Source organism: Silurus aristotelis (assembly GCF_946808225.1).
Source record: "Silurus aristotelis genome assembly, chromosome: 13".
Classification (NCBI taxonomy): domain Eukaryota; kingdom Metazoa; phylum Chordata; class Actinopteri; order Siluriformes; family Siluridae; genus Silurus; species Silurus aristotelis.
The window spans coordinates 380,541-397,267 of record NC_139586.1 but is presented as its reverse complement, the minus strand read 5'-3'; the positions used below and the strand labels follow the sequence as shown (position 1 = coordinate 397,267).

Genomic DNA, 16,727 nt, shown 5'->3' with positions numbered 1-16,727 from the left:
TACACACACACACACACACACACACACACACACACACACACATGTCGTCTACAGGATTGTTCTAGTCAGTCTATCATAAACACCAGCACGGTTCTGTGATGTGTTCCTGCAGACCTCGGTGACTAAACTGACCTGTGCACAAACCCCCTTTTCCTCATCAAACACTGTCACAAAAAAAATCCCAACACTAACACACCAAAGCGCCGCAGACTCCACGATCGGTGGTGTTTGTTTTAGAAGAGACTTTAAAAAATAACAGTGTGTAGCTAAAAGCTAAATTAGTCCTGACGTGTAAAAAGATTGTGTTATTAGTCGACTGTGTTTGCGTTGAACAAACTCGTCTGGGTCACCGGTTAATTGTTAAAAAATATTCTGCCCTTCTGTTTGTCTTGGTTTCGAGTCAACAAAAAGAGGAAAGTCTCAGGTGCCGTAAGGCGGAGAGCGAAATCCGCATGATATAAACAGATTTGCAGTTCTGCGTCGAATCGGCTGCGGCTGTCGAAATTCCGCTCTGTACTGTTTGCACTGGGAGAGAATCCAGACTGCGAGCATGATGAATGGAAGATCCCCGAGTGCAGTACACACCAGAGAGGATGTGAATATTTGCCTTGTTGCACTCCAATACCTCTCTCTCTCTCTCTCTCTCTCTCTCTCTCGCTTGCTCTCTTGGCTCTGTAATTCGTTGTAAAACGTGTGGCGTGGACTAACAAACAGCTGGAGTGAATTTTTCTGAGGACAGACTCGGTGGTCACAGAAAGAAACTCTTCCTCACTTCACATTCTTATTTGAGAATCACTCCGGCTGCCTGGCGTGTTCCTGTGGAATATGTAGATATTGTTTGTCAGCTCGTTCCAGCGCATTGCCTTCGTTCATGAGGTGTTCCTTATCAGAGTCCAGCAGCCACAAATGCTCTCACTTACCCAGAACCCAGACTCCTGCTCAGGCCTGATTTTATGACCTCTAATGGCTTTAATGACTCGTTGATTGAAAACATCAAATAGCGTAATAAATTGCTGGTTGTGTCTTATCAGATCCACTGGTTTGGTTCTTGACCTCTTGTGGTGCAGATGCTTCCTGCTTGAGACTTTGAAAGCGGGGCCCGATTACAGGCAACGTTTACTAAAGGAAGTCATAAAGCCTGGAAGAGCTGGAGCACGTTGCAGGCTCTGGTGCGTCGAACACGTCGGTAAATCAGGCCACTTCAGACCCACGGGAGAACGGCCCTGGGTGAAAAGTTCACAGCGAAGATCTCCATTCGTCTTTTAAACACGCCAAACACAAACGGCTTTGCCTGATGAATTCGAGTCCAGCGGGTATTTGGTGACCAAATGGTGCAGTGGCTTTCTGAAGAGCTTCAAAGTCGACACTGAGAGTTTAGTTTAAAGCGTAATTAATCACCATGTGTTCCTGAGGTGTTTTGTCTGTATGGGTGCAGAAACATCCGTTTTGACCCCAGTTTTGGAAACACACTCAGAAGAAAGCGCTATCTGTCCTCTTCTGCGTACGCGACCACACAGACTCTCGTGATTGGTTGGTTGTGCTGTGATTGACAGTGCATTATTTTTCACCCGGACAAACTTTGCTCTCTTGCCTAGAAATAATTGCAGTCTTCACCCACCATGTAGTCTTCTATAAATCATCACACGATACGCCAGACTTTATCTCATGCTATCTCGTGTTTTCCCTGTTAGATTGCTGACGGAGGACTGAGGGCCGCTGTAGCTGATAGTGTCGCTATCGATTGCCGTTGGAGAAGTTAATACCCTGAAGATGGGAAGTAAACATGATATTAGTGGGTGTCGGCGTCCTAATGGCTGAGAATTGAGAAAATTGTTGTGAGAACCTGACCTTAAATCAGAGTAAGAGGACCACGGCGTGACGAGTTTACCGAATAAGGCGCGCACATCCGTGTGCAATCGCTCTTCCTTAATGCACTGAGCTCTTTTATTGATATTTTCATCTGTCATATCACTCTCCTTCCCTCTCAGCTCCTCCTCCATCAACCAGCCATCATTCACAAGGTCGTTATTTTCTTTTTCTTTTCTTTTTTTTTTTTTACGCAGGCACACATCTCGATCAGAAGGAATCGCTCAGACTTTGTGAATGTCAGTGCGTTTGGCAGCCTTTAGTGCCTTTATTGCCAGGAGAAGGCACTGTTATTGATTTATTCCGACATAATGCATATTAGGGAGCCGAAAGACAAACGTTTGACACTCACGACTTGCCATAATGATATGTGTTCGCTATTAGTGCACTCGTAACACACGTTTTTATGGCGAGATGATAAAAGTTTTATCGCAGACTTGCATCAAAAAGATCTTTATTTTTTCCTTTGCATTTTTGTCTTAAGCCTCCGTCACAAGGCGTAATCACGCTGTAATCCAGGCAAAGAGAAAGCCTGAGCAGATAAAAGAGAAAGAGAGACGAGTATTACCCCTGCGCTAGTGCTTACTCAAATATTATTTTGAACATGAAGGCTAAAGTGATAGCGTGAGTGCTGTGCAGAAGCAATATAAAGTCTTTTCTAAAAACGCTGGACATTAAAGACAGGTTCTTATATTTTATTTAGTCGTTTCCCCTCCACCCCGATGCCAGTGAACTGCATGCCTGGCAAGCAAGCCGTCAGTGATCATGTGGGTTTCAGGAGTGCCAGCGATGGAGGAGTGAAAAAAGTGACATGTTGAAGGGAATAGAAGGGGGGAGGACTGAAAAAAAAAAAAAAAAAAGGAAATGCACACTGAAAAGGAAAGAAGGATTGATCTCTGGGTAGCAGCGATAAGGGAGAGAGACATTTAAAGAAGGCAGCTGGAGTTTGGTCCTCCACAGACCTCCGACAGTAATTCCACACCCAGATTACCCGGCCATTTGATACGAGCCTTTCTCCAAACCCCCACCCAGATAGTAATTGAGTGATGGCCCACACTTACCACTTTCATCTGGTCCACATGCGCCTGTGGAACGACGCCGATTAATTCAAATCTCCTTGTCAGGACACAGATGCAGCTCAACTTTGACGAGCTCGTATCTCCAGGGTAATATGGCTCTCGCAGGGTTTTAGAGAACGTACACTGGGATAACTTCTGAACCAAAATGAAGAACAATTAGGTCTGGCTGGTTGCATTTGGGCGTGATTCTTTTTGGCTCAGACAATTCCATAAAAGCCTTTAAACGTGGATGTTAGATTCGTGGCAAAACAGAATATTTTTCATTGCCGTTACTGATCCTGATATTCCTGACGTCCATATTTGGCATATAAAGTCATCTGTTGTCTGGGCACTCCTCCCCCTCTGCCCCTTTACCTCCCCCTGCTTTTGCCCTTTTGCCTCTTTCAGTGTGCTGTTCTTATAAACAAAGCCTTAATCCTATAGCATTAAGAGTGGGCTGGTCTCTACAGTGGCACCATTGTTTTTATAAGATTTGGATTTACGCTTTCAGCGGACAAAAAGAAGTCAGAGTCGGTCCAGGGCTTTTTCTCTTCGCCCCATGTCACGTTCACATTTTCAGCATTTCACGTTCATTTATTTATTGGTGGAAATGTGCGCCATTTTTTTCTTACCTTATTAATCCAATTGAATATGCGATTTCTGAGCGCAGTCCCTCCCGACATGCTTTTCCGATCCTCCCAGGCTAAAGGCATCGGGTATGGAGCAAGTCTGTCAGCCGTGTTGTTAACAAGCTATTTGAGATCCCTCCGTTGGGGCTGTCACGTCTCATTCACATAAAGCTCCCAAGGCAGACGAGATCAGAATACGTCCCTCAAAAGAGACCTTGACTCATCACTTTTTTTCCCAACTGCGAAGTGGTGTTAAAATCTAACCCAAAGTCTAAGAATAGTGTGAGGATATACAGGAGAACAGGTCTGAATCTATACATGGGATCATTTGATGTATAGTTTGATCGAGTCTGGAGTGGTCTTTCAGCCGGCTCGTGGCACCACGGCAGATGCAGGTGCTCAATTTGTATCTAAATCGGCGCAGCCAGCAAACTCATTTCAGCTGAGACGGCCATGAGGTGGACCTTGTGAAAGCACTTAATGAAGCCGCTCTCACTCCGTGAACCCCTGTCAATCTCCGCCTGTCCGATGCTGCTTGGTCATTCCAGTCAGTCCCTTTCCAGCAGCACCGAGCCCCATTATCCAATCGCAGGGAGCACTGAGAATATCTCCTGCATAAGTGACACATGCCATCAGCTATTTTCTCCTGAATGATGAGATCGTTTTGTCGTTCCTCAAAGTCCGCTTCAGAGGCTAGAGGTGTTAAACTGGGCAAATGGATTTGTGTCAGCTGGAACCTGTCTTCCATGTCTTTTTGTTTGTGCAGCTATTGTGTATTTTCTACACTAATATAATATTTGTTTTGTTTTTACAGATTCGTACATGGTGAGTACACAGTGGAGGTGGCCATCAACGACTACCTGGACATTTACTGTCCACACTACGAGACACCAATCCCGCCTGAGCGTATGGAGCGCTACATCCTCTACATGGTTAGCTATGACAGCTACATCACCTGCAACCACCTCATCAGAGGATTCAAGCGCTGGGAGTGCAATCGGCCATTGAGCCCCAGCGGACCACTCAAGTTCTCCGAGAAGTTCCAGCTCTTTACACCTTTCTCGCTGGGCTTCGAGTTCCGCCCGGGACACGAGTACTACTACATCTGTGAGTACATCTCATTTCATCCTAACACTCCTCACCCCAGACCAGGTGTAGCTGTTGCCCCAGGGGGTTAATCATCTGTTCTCATATTACAGGAACCAGGGTCCAGGGGGCAAAAGAGAAGGTCCGCTGGGGGTGCATGTTTCAGAATGTGGCATTTCACAGGGCAGTGTAATCAGTAACATGTGCCCCAGTGATCCATACATGTATTTGTTATCGTGACAGATCTTACAGGCTGCTGTCTGAAATAATAAATGTTAAAGTGAAATAATGCAGTAAGATCTATTACTGATGTCCTCCGTGCGGTAAACAGACCTGGAGGGGGGTTTTTGACCTTCCTGAAATTACAGAGCTGTTTTCTGTACATCTTTTCATTACGTTTGCCTGATGCTCGTTTCTGAAGGACAGATGAGATTGTGAGCACATGCAGATGATGGGTGTTTTATTTCACAGGTCATGCTCTGGAGTTTCATTTGGGTCCTTTTCCTGCCGAACCGTTTAATACCTGCGAACTGTTTGTGTCGTGATCTCCCATTTCCCGCAGTCTTCACCTTCACTCACATTGACACGTGAAACATTTGTAAACTGTGCATATCGCTGCGGATTGTGTTGATTTAAAAGGCGACATCAATCAAGGTGAGTTCATCTCCACCCTCAGGACCTCCCGTGGTCAGATTTCCGCCTGACCCCTTCTCCTCCACGTTGCTCCGAGTGCATCCAGGAGCTCTCCGCTTGATGAAAACGTCGATTTGTCAAACACTACATACGCCATTAGCTCAGCACTTAGCCACACAGGGCTGAATGGGTGCAAACCAGTTACGGACGCCATCAAGCGGAACGCTCTCCAAATTATGCTGATTGGCCAAATCATATTTAGCTGTCGGGGAGGTTCCTGATGGGAGTAATTGTGTCTCCAGCAGCTTCGAGTCTGCTGTCATTACCATTTTTTGGACAAGAACAGCTAAAAGCCATTAACCTGAGGGGTATGTGGCACTGGACACCACTCACTGTTGATTCTTCGTCCTCCAGATGCTCCGTGCTCAGCGTGCCAAGGTCACAGCGGGTACGCCCCTCTGCCTGCTCCATCCTCAACCTGCAATCTCTCAGGGCTCGTGAAGGGGAGAATTTGCCAGGGTGAATCTGTCCCAGTTTTGCTAATGGCCCAGGCGAAAGGTGTCCTTTGGCCTGATAAAAAGGGCTCCCGCTGGGCCTAGGCAAAAGGGAAAAGCTGAGGGCAGCATGCCCGATGCATTAATGAGGCAATTTCAACTCTCTCTATCTTTTTTGTTTTCTCTCCCTTTTTCTCCACTTTTTTTTTCTTGTTTTTGTTCTATGCTAAGAGGATTTGAGAAGAAGGTGAAGTTAATGTATGAAGAAAAGAGAAACTGAATATGGCGTTTCATCTTAAATGAATACAGCTCAGTGTTGGTCCAGAGAGCCGCCGATCTCCTGGTGAAGCAGAGACTGAAACGCTGGTGAAACACAACTTATGGCTCTGCAGTATAAATAGCTCATTATGTGTCAGGACACTTGATCCTAAAAGCTCCACTGTACAAATGGCTCGTTTGTGGACTAAAAGCGCATTTATTATCATCACTGGCAACGCGGTCATTTGTGAAAGCTCACTGCCATCTGTTGTCCTTAATCACCGATAGACTTGCAAGCTGGAAATGCACATCTAGTAAAGCTCTGCTGTGTGCAAGTGGGAAACATCCAAAGACTTTGTGGCCGGGGCAGAACCTGACCTCCTGAACAATCTTTCCAAAACCTCTTTCCGTTTGATACATTTCATTAAATGCATTATGTTCTATTTACAGATGGTCCCTGAGTGACGATGATTTTACAATCTAACGATAGCAACAGTGGTAATAAATGTTTGTACAAATATTTAAAGGCAAGCGCACCATCGTATGATCCGTCCTGCTCATCCACGCACCCACTGCCTACAGATACACTGTACAGTTTTTACAGTACGGTACTGTAAGTTTACTAAATGATGCACTTTGTTCAATTCTTGTTAAATTCCAGTTCACTACACCGTACTGTTCTTTATTCTGTAAGACTCTTGGGTACACTAGGTCAGGTCATGATTTACCATATATTTTAAGTTACAATGGGGTCATCAGAACATCTCCATCGTAGGTTGTGGGCTACCCAAGCACAGAATAACTAAGTCGAGCTTTAGCCCTGGCCCAGTTCTACTCCAAGCTGACGAAACTGTCTGTCTCACCACTCCATATTTCACTGCTTATTATCCACGAAGAGATAGAAAGCTATTTTGACTTGGGGGAGGGGGGGGGGGGGGGGAGAGCAGTGGGTTTTGCACAAATTGTCCACCCCCTCAAACAGCAGGGCGTCACAGAACTTATTCCCCTCCACGGGAAGTTGTCAGTCCTGGAAAGAGGAGAGGCGGGAGACGGAGAGGGTGAACAACGAAGAAAGAAAAATGGTTCTAAGTTTTCAGGGGGATTCAGGCGATTCTTCAGCGTGTCCAGAATCGGGTTTAATGTCCTGAGCTCTTCGCCTGCCGCTCGGCCCCGGGGCCCGGGGCTTTGTGTGCCCTTTGTCCCCGACAGCAGCCTGGGCAGGGAAGCACTTACACCGCCTTTTCAGCACGCTCTCCTCCCCACTTCCCCCCCTTTGGAGAAGTGTTTGGCTACTACCAATATTGTAGCTGTCATGGCCCCTGGGGTTACGGGGTGAAAAGGGCTGCCTGAGAGGAACAGGGCGCAGGCGAGAGGAGGCTTAGCTTAGTTATCCTCAAACAAAAGAACTTGTCCATCACCCCAGGATTTTCACCCAGTCTGAGAGGGCCAATGGGAACTGTGGCAGTCTCACACACACACACACACACACACACACAAATAGATGCAAAACGCCCATTTTGCAATTATGCATTATCCATATTTCCATATTTAGAAAAAAAAAAACGTTGCAAAGAAAATGCTAATCATGGGGTGTTTCCATCAGCGTCTGGAATGCAAATACCCTGAAAAGAGTGTGAGACGATTTAAAAGCACCAGCTAAACCATAAACACACCCGGACAGCCTCCACGTAATTCTTACTCGTAAAATGCATTCGTATTGCCTATGCCATAGTCATTATTTGTGTGTGTGTGTGTGTGTGTGTGTGTGTGTGTGTGTGTGTGTGTGTGTGTGTGTGTGTGTGTGATCATTTCTATTGTTTCCTGCAAATAAAAAATGCATGCACACATTCTCCACTAACTCAAACTGTGTATCTCATTTTAATATCTCACACACACACACACACACACACACACACACACACACACACACACACACACACACACACACCTTAACACCTAAATCTCACCCAAACCTTAACATCAGTACCCAAAATCAAGCTTTCTGGATTTGATTTGATTTTCCACTTTTTTCTGCCATGTCCTCGTAGGGACCAGCTGCAGGGTCAAATCTGTCACATTCCTGTCTTTGTATGGACAGAAATCCTGGTGCTCAGTTGGAAAGAGCAGCTCAGGGTTAGAAGGTTAGAAGATCCAGCGCTGAGAGCCGTCGAGCAGCTGAGATCAGGCGTCACTCTGCACTGCTCACTTTCACTCTTTCATTCTATTTCTCAGTATTATTCATCATTCTTCACCTTTATGTATTTATATTCGCATTTACGGCATTTAACAGACGTCCTGATTCAGAGCTCAGAGGGTCAGGGCCTCGCTCAGGGACCCAGGAGTGGCAGCTTGGTGTGGGATTTGAACTCATGACCTTCAGATTCAAAGTCTAATGCATTAATGTGCTAATCTACTTTCTGTGGTGGTTTGAATACATCTGATAAAATTGATTTTGTAGACATATATTCTTTAATCTAACCAGAACCGGGCTGGGGATGGTTTCACCTCAACGGCCTGGAGATCCATAAAAGTACGAAGCAACACAGGAGCTTTGAGGATGGATTTAGACTGTAATTAATGTCAACAGTCTGCAACAATGTGCTTAGAACCACAAGTTGCATCTAATCGGCATCACTGCAAACCTCAACAACGAGGAACTGTAATGATGGACATTCGGTATTGAGGATGAGGATGAGGTTCCTTTTTGAGTCCGGTTCCTCTCATGGTTTCTTCCTCCTGCCATCTGAGGTTGTTTTTTCTTTACCATAATCACCACTGACTCACTTATTAAGGAGAAATCCTCTTTATCTCTGTCAGGCTGCTTCAAGATGATCAGCAGCAGGGACGAGGTTTTGATTCAAGTGTTGTGGATTTTTCCTTTTATTTCTCTTTAATTCTGTGTTGGTGACACCAGAGCACCTGTTACGGAGAACTTCACCAGAACAGGCGTATTAGCGTGAAAAACCATTGAACAGCAGGAACGCAGGAGTTTTTGTGGAATACAACAAAAATTTCCTGAAGCAAACATGTGAAGACTTTCATTTTGTGTTCTCAGTGGGGAAAAAAACATCTGATGTGAGCCGGGCGCAAGTATGTTTTACAAAGCCATATGGTGTGTGGTACGAGATATAAAGTGTGTGTGTGTGTGTGTGTGTGTGTGTGTGTGTGTGTGTGTGTGTGTGTGTGTGTGTGTGCGGCCACATGGTCACCAGACAAGCAGAGACGACTTGTTCTTTACACTTGAGTCACAGAGTTTCGACGTTGAAGACGTTGAGCTGGATTTGCTCAATGCCTGAGACGTCTGAGTCTGAGAGCAGGGTTTGGTGAAGATCTCAGCCCTTGTTGGTTGGATTTGTGTAAACAGTGTGTCAACGAAGTATTAATGACTCTGGTTTTGAAATACTTTCAGCTGAGCACAGCGTATTTTTCATCCTGTGTAGCCTTTTTTTGTATGAAGCTATTTTCAGCCCTAATCTGTATCTGTCACTCTGTTTCTCCGCAGCATCTCCTCATCCAAACCTTGCTGGAAAGCCTTGCTTGAAGCTCAGAGTGTACGTCAAGCCTACAAGTGAGTATGTCCATGAATCTACGAGCCTTTAATGCCTTGTGATGGGTTTTTTTCTATCCATCAGTGTTGCTCACGCTACGGCCCGATGATGTGGAACACAAGTTCCCGTATTCCCTCATCTCCATCCGAATCATCAGACTTGATTTATAATCTCACGCTCGATCCCTGGCCATTTATATGAAGGATCTCCATCCACACTTTATGGTCCAAGCTCTCGGGAGCACAGTCATAACTCCACGAATATAATAACGCTCCTCTGGGCAGATTCTGTAGCAGGCTATTTATCTGACAAGGGTCCGATAACGATCCGAAAGCTCTGACCCTTCCACTAATCACACCACCGAGGAGCCATGAGGGGGTTTCCTTTCTCTCTCTTTCTGCTGTGTACAGAATCTTCCAGAAGGTGTTTGGTTGAATAAACCCTGGCTGAACATGCTAGCAGGTGACACGTTTCATGACCTGGGTTTTATGAGGCTCTGTGTCAGCTCGTGTGCGGTTACATTATCGATGTTCTGAGAAAATGAGGACACATGTAGACACCACTGAGTTTAAATAGTAGACGAATGTTGATAGGATAACGTTGTGTTCATCCTGGATGATCACTGGACGTCAAAAACAACCTTGTTAATAGGTTTAAGTTGAACTAAAACCATAAGAGAATAAAGTTTCTCCACGCTGGAATAGAGTAGTGATGTTTCCGGATCATTTTAGTGACTCGGGTCTTTGGATCCGGTTCATCAAAATGAACGAATCTTTTTTTGAGTCATTTGGTTCATTTTGTTCCTTTGATCAGAAATAAAATAAAATGTTACATTTTCAATAATCAGATCAACACGTCTACAACACGCCTACAACACGCCTACAACACGCCTACAACACGTCTACAACACGCCTACAACACGCCTACATACACCGACTTTAACTACAGTTCTGAACTTTTATATACACGATGTTCTGTATATATAACTGCATGGTGTCTATGGGAGTCACTTGATAAAAGAACGAACGACTCGGACTGGAAGGGTCGAGAGATGAACTACTCAATTCTGTTTCCTTTACATGAAGTACGGAGATTTCGCGATGCTTTGTAGAAAATGAACAAAATGAAGGAATCGTTCATGAAGGACTCGTCACTAATTTAGAGCCACATTCCAGACAGAGCCTCGTACTGAACTCATGACCTCAGGACATCAGTGTAGTGCTGAAAATGCAGATGTTAAGCCAGGTTTCAGTAAACAGTTCAGCGTTGAGGTTCCTCAGACCTGCACAACATCAACTCTCAGAAACGGTTCACGGTTCACATGAGGGCTTTGGAGGGCAGCTCTGAAACGAGCCAGAGTGACAGTGGAGTTAGCAGCAGCACTACACGTATTTATACAAGAGCCTGAGGAATGCATTATACTCCTCTGAGCATGGAGAGGAGCTGGTCAATATTTGCACTAGCATTATTTAAAAAAAAAGAGTCATTTCCGAGAGTTGTGCTTTTAGAGCAGGTTATAAATTTGGAGGAGAAGCTGCTCAGGGCAGAAGCCCATTATTCTAATATAATTGTTAACAAACGGACTCGCTCTGAGCTCATCAGTTCCAGCGAGGATTCGAGACAATTACATGCAAATTGAAATGATCCTTTTCTCACTCTGCCATTTATCTGTTTACGATGGCTCTCTTTTTCTCTCTCTCTCTCTCTCTCTCTCTCGATCTCTCTCTCTCTCGATCTCTACCCTGGCCTTCAAAACAATTTCACTTCACAAGCCGCTCGGACTGTCGTTTAAAATGCATGCGCGACCAGACAAGTGCTTTTCCTTTGTGAATACTCGAGGTCTTTTTGAATTGATAAGCGCAAAGCGAGGAGTTGAATTTCATACGTTATTCAACGAGGTGTGTGCGGATTTCGCACTGTCTTGAATTGAATTTCCACGCGGTGCGGGGTGAAAGGCCTGCCGTCCTTTTGAAAGCGTCGTATTCGTATGTGCATATCAGCGATGGAGAGGAAACGTTAGAAGAAGGGACGCCTGGCGTGAAAGCGGTTTATTATACGACCCACCTGGCCCTTTTTTTCCGCCAGCTCAGCTCGCACCATTACCATAATGCCGCACGACGAGTCTGCTACACCTCTGTTTATTTTCACGCTCACTGCCAGGGCCGAGTCGTAATCTCACTGCATAGACAGGGGTTAATCTCAGCCCCAGACCTCACGTTAATTCCCCAGGAATGGGGTGAAATTTCAGTTTGGACAAAAGGGGAACTCGGGGAAAGGAGCAGAATGGAGAAGGAGTTTGTATCCGACACTGTGTGCACATGAGAAGTGTTAAAGAAACAGCATGATGGAATACACTGTACATACAGAGGACAAGAAATGTATAATATAATTATTATTATTATTATTTGTGTGTGTGTGTGTGTGTGTGTACACTAAGGCAATAAAGTCGAGAACTTTATTAATCACAAACTACATCATTTGTATATTTTGCTGTTTGGATTTCAATAACAAAAGCAATCAGGTGTGCGCTCTCGTGATGTTTTCTGGGAAAATAATTGGCTGAAATTGGCGTTTTGTAATCGTAGCAGCCGTGTAATTTGTACTAAGTGGAACGTAAACAATAATTTTCATTAGTGTGAATTAAAGGAGCCCGAGGCATTTGTGAACACAGCGAGCAGTGAGCAGGACGGGACGTACAGTCGGACGCCTACACCGTGTTTCTGTAGAGATCTACAGGTTTTTAGTGGCGTGTTTACGGGGTGATCTTTTCTGCAGTCACGTGCGTCTCCAAAACACAAACCCAGCTTGGATCTGACAGCCGTCACGTGCATGTGCGCTGCGTCTGATGCTCTTTGATGGAATCTGCATAGCGCAAAAGTGACAGCGAAATCGCTGCGCTCGTCTTTCCCACTTAATCTGGGTCATCCAAGACAAGAGCATTTAGTCAATAAAGTGTCACTTCCATGGAGACCAGCTTTCAATCCTCAAGGGTTGTGTTTTCCCAAATGAAAATGTACGTTTGACTCACATCCTCTTCTCTTTTTCTCTCCACTGTGTCTTTTCCTCCTACAGATGACTCAGTGTACGAGTCGCCCGAGCCGTTTCTGACTGAAGACACCAACAGCGGTCACCTCCTGTCCCCGTGTCTCATTCTGCTGCTGCTTACGCTCCTCATGCTCTTCAGCTCCTCCTAGCACCGTGGCTTTTCACAGCAAAACACACACACACACACACACACACACACACACACACACACACAGATACACACACACACACACACACACACACACACACACACACACACACACACACACACTCATATATATATATATACACACACACACACACACACACACACACACACACACACACACACACTATATACAGACATACACAACTGAATCCCAATGCAGCATGTAGTTTCTCACTGCTGCTCCTCCTAAATGAAAAAAAAGCTAAAAAAACAAACAAACAAAAAAAAAACTGTTTATTAAATATACTCTCATCGTTCATTCACTTCTGAGCATCTTCTCCAAATCATCTTCATCTGATGATCCAAGACTGCCATTGAGAAAAGACTCATTTGGGGAATAAAATCTATGAAATATAAGAAAAGACTAAAGGGGGCGGGGCGGGGAGGGGGGAGGAGTCATGCACTAATTACAGATGGTGTGTTCTGTGATTTTACTCACGAGCATCTGGAACATCTGCGTGTTTGTGTCTACCGACGTGCCCCTCAGTAGAAACCACCCGTCTAACCACCATCGATCCTGTGGATGCAGTCACTGTACAGCGGTTAGAGAACGAGTGCATTTTGCAGGGCATGTGTACTTTTCTCTGAACAATCCCCAGCGCCTTTACTGAAAAGAAAGAAATATATAGATCGAGATCTGAAGAAGAATGCAGGAAGTAGCTTCAGCATGCTTCAGTAACGAGAGTGGATGTAGTAAAAATAAAAAAATAAATAAATAATGAAGCCCAATAGATGGAATTTCAGAGAAACAGGATGCTGTCAGTCGTGAAAAAAAATAAGTCCTGTTTCAGTCCTGTTTCTTTTCTACTATACACGAGGTGTCAGTTTATTAGAAACACCTGTACACATATTTATCTGTGCGATTATCCAATCAGCTACGAGGATACAGGACTGGAGCTTCAGTTAATGGATTAAAAGAGCTACAGCAGAGGAAACCTGCACCAACATCAACCAGTGCATGCGACGTTTTTTTCCAGTTCTGTATTAGATTCTATTTTCTGGGAAACATGATTTGTTCTTCTCCTGTTGTATCCAATCCACCGTAAGATTTGACGTTCTAAGGTGCCGTTCCGTGCAAAACGGTTGTAAAGAGCGGTTATTTGTGGTACCGTCGCCTTCCTGTCAGCTCACACCGGCTGTGATGTTTCTAAAACGCTCCGAAATTTCCTCTAATCCTGATGCACCTGCAGGATTCTCTGCTCTGCACTGCTGCAACACGATTGGCTCATTGGTTAATTGGTTAATTGTGCAGGTGTTCCTAATAAAATGACTGGTTCAGTGTATATAAAACAAAACAATAAGGGAACGTCTTTCTGTGAATTTGCCAAAGACATTAGTTGAACTTTTGTTTTTGTTTTTTTTAGCAGGGAAGAGGGTTAGAGGTCTCGAGGGTCTCGAGATCACAGGAAGGGACTCGCATCAGAATACAGGTTTTTTGATGACAGCTTTTTTTTTGTCATACAAAAAGAATGTTGTGTAGATTAGAAAATAATATTAACCAGTTACAAAATGCCTTTTTTTAATTACTGGTGCTCAGTCTGAAAACAAATCTGTCACAAAGCTACAGTGCCAAGTGATGGTGGGGGATTCGGTGGGTGGGGCAGGGGGCGGGGCAGGGGGTGGGGCAGGGATGGATATGCCGTGTTGGTGAAGTGTTAGTGTGTTTCAGGTCTTTAATTGTCCCGACTGCTATCTGTCTCTGTCTCTCTCTTTCTCTCTCACTCTCTTTTTCTCGGATGCTCTCTCTATCTCCCAGTTTCTGAATGTGATGCTTTTTCTCCGTGCTGAGCCGCTCCACACGAATCTCCTGTATCTGCACTAACCCACGCCCTGTACACACTTTCACTCGTGCAACGGCCCAGAACAAGCGCTGACCTCGGGCCTGGAGGACTAAAGTTGCGCCTGAGAGTGAGCGAAAGCCTCAAAGTTCAAAGCGTAAAAGGAGGAATTAGGAATTTAAGTAGCACTTCTGCTCCAGTGGACGCTTTCATTCTGAAAGAGGAGAATATTCAGAAATAAAATGTGGGATTCTGTGTGTGGTGAATAATTTTGTGACTGTACAAAAATGTTAATAAGGAATGAAAAGATTTTGGGGAAGAGCAGGCGCTGAACATGGGCAAGTCGGAAAAATAACTTTTTTTAAAATGCTAGCTGAAACTTTTATATTTTACTTTATTCCATGTTATTTTTTACCTTTTTCTTTTCCAAAAAACAAAAAAAAAAACAGTGGACATTATTCATGTTATATGAAGTTCCGATGTAGAACCCTTGAATTACTAGCGCAATGACGGAACCAGTTCAAACCAGTCTAGAGATGTTTGCTGTTGTTGTCGTTGTTTCCTGCTCGTGTCACATTCAGGTTCATGTAGTCCTGTAATGAGTTCTTTTCTTTTGTTTAATGTTACAGAACCGTTCATGGTGGTATCATCAGATCATTTTTATTTGAAGATCATGTGGATGAAACATTTTTGCATTCCTATTAAGTGTTCCAATGTTTTGGAAGAGGAAAGCTACAGGAAAAAAAATGGAAACAATTAAAATAAAGCTTTTTGTCTATAGTAGAATTTCTTCTGACTCTGAATATGTTTGCGGTGAAGTGCAATCACACTGCAACATCTTTATAATATACATCAGTTTATACAATCTCACACCCTTCATTACAGCCCAGAGACAACATTCATCAACAAAATAAAACACACACACACACACACACACACACACACACACACACACTGTTATCATCAGAATTCATTGCCTCTAGTTTGTGATCAGGACCAAATTTCATAAAGTATAATGACCTTATTATCCACTTACTGGGTTTTTACAATATCGATTTTAGCTGCTCAAAATTAAAGAAATGTGATTAATGACTCATTTATCCAGAACTGATAATCTGAGATCAGGATGGTTTTATAAATGTAGTGTAGTCAGGCACTGCAGCGGCGATCACGAGTCCTCTGCTGGAGGGTGAATCTGCAGATAAATGTTCAGAAATACAAAGTAAAAAATTAATAAATACTGTATATTAAATAACGATTTCAATTTAATTCTTGAAATAATTTCCACATGATCAGAAGTGCCAGTTTTGACTATCCTTCATAAATACACCTCAGAAGGTTTGAGAGAAATGAAAACCTTTGATAAAAAATAGAATTAAATAAAAAATAAACATTAGTTTACATTCAGTCAGTCAGTAAACACATCCTGGTTCATACAGAAGAATATCATCAGTCTGATTCAAGAGGTGTTTGGTAGAAAAACAAGATTCTTTAATGAAGTAATGATTGTGTGTGTGTGTGTGTGTGTGTGTGTGTGTGTGTGTGTGTGTGTGTGTGTGTGTGTGTGTGTGTGTGTGTGTTCTATATTTATTATTAGGTTAATGATATATATAGTGTATGTTAGCTATTTACATGTAAAATACAAATACACATTTTAGCAATGATTTAATGAAAGATTTAATTTTACATTGAATAATATATATTTTATAAAGAGCCAGTGGAGGATATAATAAAGGAGGATATAATAAAGAAAAGGAGCTTCTGTACAAATCATTTCCCTTCTTATCTCCCTTTTTATATTCAGGAGAAAATGACGACTGATTACTATTAATGAAGTAATGATTATAATATTTGTATTAATATGATGAATACATGCTCATAGCAGTGTAATATCTGATTGTGGTGTTCCAGTGTAAAGTGTTGAAGGTTGGTACGTCTGGTGAAATCAGTGGTAATCATCCCTGGGCATCATGGCAGTGTGAGCGAGATCATGTAGAGACGTTCAATCAGTATATCAGCAAGCCAGGAAATGAAAGGGTATATTATTATTATCTTCCAACAAAGTTTCAAAAACTGGTGCTTATCCTGGGCACCACTCCAGCTGATTTGTCTCCTGAAATGAAG

General features: G+C 43.6%; 1 protein-coding gene across 1 annotated transcript in view; it reads left to right on the top strand.

Annotated features, from left to right (window-relative positions):
• Positions 1-15,389, top strand: part of efna2b (ephrin-A2b) — a 97,351-nt gene extending 81,962 nt beyond the window's left edge. The window contains exons 2-4 of the mRNA XM_083557943.1: positions 4,368-4,660; positions 9,527-9,592; positions 12,645-15,389. Of these exons, the coding sequence (XP_083414069.1) occupies positions 4,368-4,660; positions 9,527-9,592; positions 12,645-12,766 (481 nt within the window). The 3' untranslated portion in view covers positions 12,767-15,389. The remainder of the gene's footprint in view (positions 1-4,367; positions 4,661-9,526; positions 9,593-12,644) is intronic.
• The last annotated feature ends 1,338 nt before the right edge of the window (positions 15,390-16,727 follow it).